The sequence below is a fragment of the Cariama cristata genome, unplaced genomic scaffold (assembly GCF_000690535.1).
Source record: "Cariama cristata isolate BGI_N322 unplaced genomic scaffold, ASM69053v1 scaffold23261, whole genome shotgun sequence".
In the NCBI taxonomy this organism is placed as follows: domain Eukaryota; kingdom Metazoa; phylum Chordata; class Aves; order Cariamiformes; family Cariamidae; genus Cariama; species Cariama cristata.
In genome coordinates, this window is record NW_009601479.1 from 33,241 (window position 1) to 34,318 (window position 1,078).

General features: G+C 45.4%; 1 protein-coding gene across 1 annotated transcript in view; it reads left to right on the forward strand.

Moving 5' to 3' along the window:
- The window catches only part of PPP3CC (protein phosphatase 3, catalytic subunit, gamma isozyme), a gene marked incomplete at its 5' end in the record, with an annotated part of 27,095 nt that extends 26,511 nt beyond the window's left edge, over positions 1–584 (forward strand). The window contains one exon of the mRNA XM_009710478.1: positions 406–584. Coding sequence (XP_009708780.1) covers positions 406–584 — 179 coding nt within the window. The remainder of the gene's footprint in view (positions 1–405) is intronic.
- Positions 585–1,078: the final 494 nt, after the last annotated feature.

Sequence of the window (1,078 nt, forward strand, 5' to 3'; positions counted from 1 at the left end):
TTTTTTTTTTTTTTTTGTATTAGTATCATGTTTTTCAGCTTTGACAGTTTCCTGAGATTTCACTGTTTGGGGACATTGAGCACTTGTCTGGTCTTCCAAGTTCCTGCTACTAAACTATTTTAAAAGAGAAACCATTGGGGAGCAGAGCAAGTCCCTGCAGTCTGGATCCTGGACTTTGCTGCTGTCACCCAGCGCGGTTCGACTTCCCAGCTAACACTGTGGTACCCACGTGAGCTGGCGATGCCGGAAAATCACCTACGGACCCATCTCGTGATTCCCGTAGCCAGACACGTGCTTTCTGTCACCCTGACTCTGTCCTGTACGTGTTTGGCGTGTGCTAAAGGGCTCCTGTCCAGGGATCCACGACTCGGATTAACTCTTCTTTCTTGGCCTTTCTCTCTACAGCCATTCGTGGATTTTCACCACAGCACAAGATCCGCAGCTTCGAAGAAGCCAGAGGGCTGGATCGCATTAACGAACGCATGCCGCCACGCAAAGATTCAATGCACTCAGACGGGCCGGTGAACTTGGTAACCTCAACAAACTCTGCGGACAAGAATGGCACAGGGAAGAAAGCCCAGTAACGGTCCGAGCGCCCAATCTGCACCACTAAAGGATCCAAAACTTAATGAATTTTATTTATTTATTATTGGGGTGGGGTGGGGGCAGGGGAGAAACCAACTTCACCTGGAGGCACGTTCATAATCCAGTTTGCATCCATTCTGTAAGAGAGGTGACCATTTTGTAATTTTTTTATTTATGTTCAATATATAAAAAGTCCATCTTTTTTTAATTTAGAAACCAATCTAACTGCTAGTGCATATATGAAGTGTTGTGCTGTACAGCTGACCTCTCCTCCACGAGAGGCAAACCTCTGTGGGGGGATTAAAAGAAACAAAAAAAAAAAAAAAACCAGTCCCAGGCAACTTGGGTCGTTGACTTTGGTACAATTCTAAGTTAGCCTGTGCTTTCAAAAGCAGGTCCTTTCGTCGAGGATAGGGTTGGTTTGGTTTTTTCTTTTCACAACTGTCTTCTTCCCAGAGTTTGCTGTTGTTTTCTTCAACTTCTTGCCTACCTG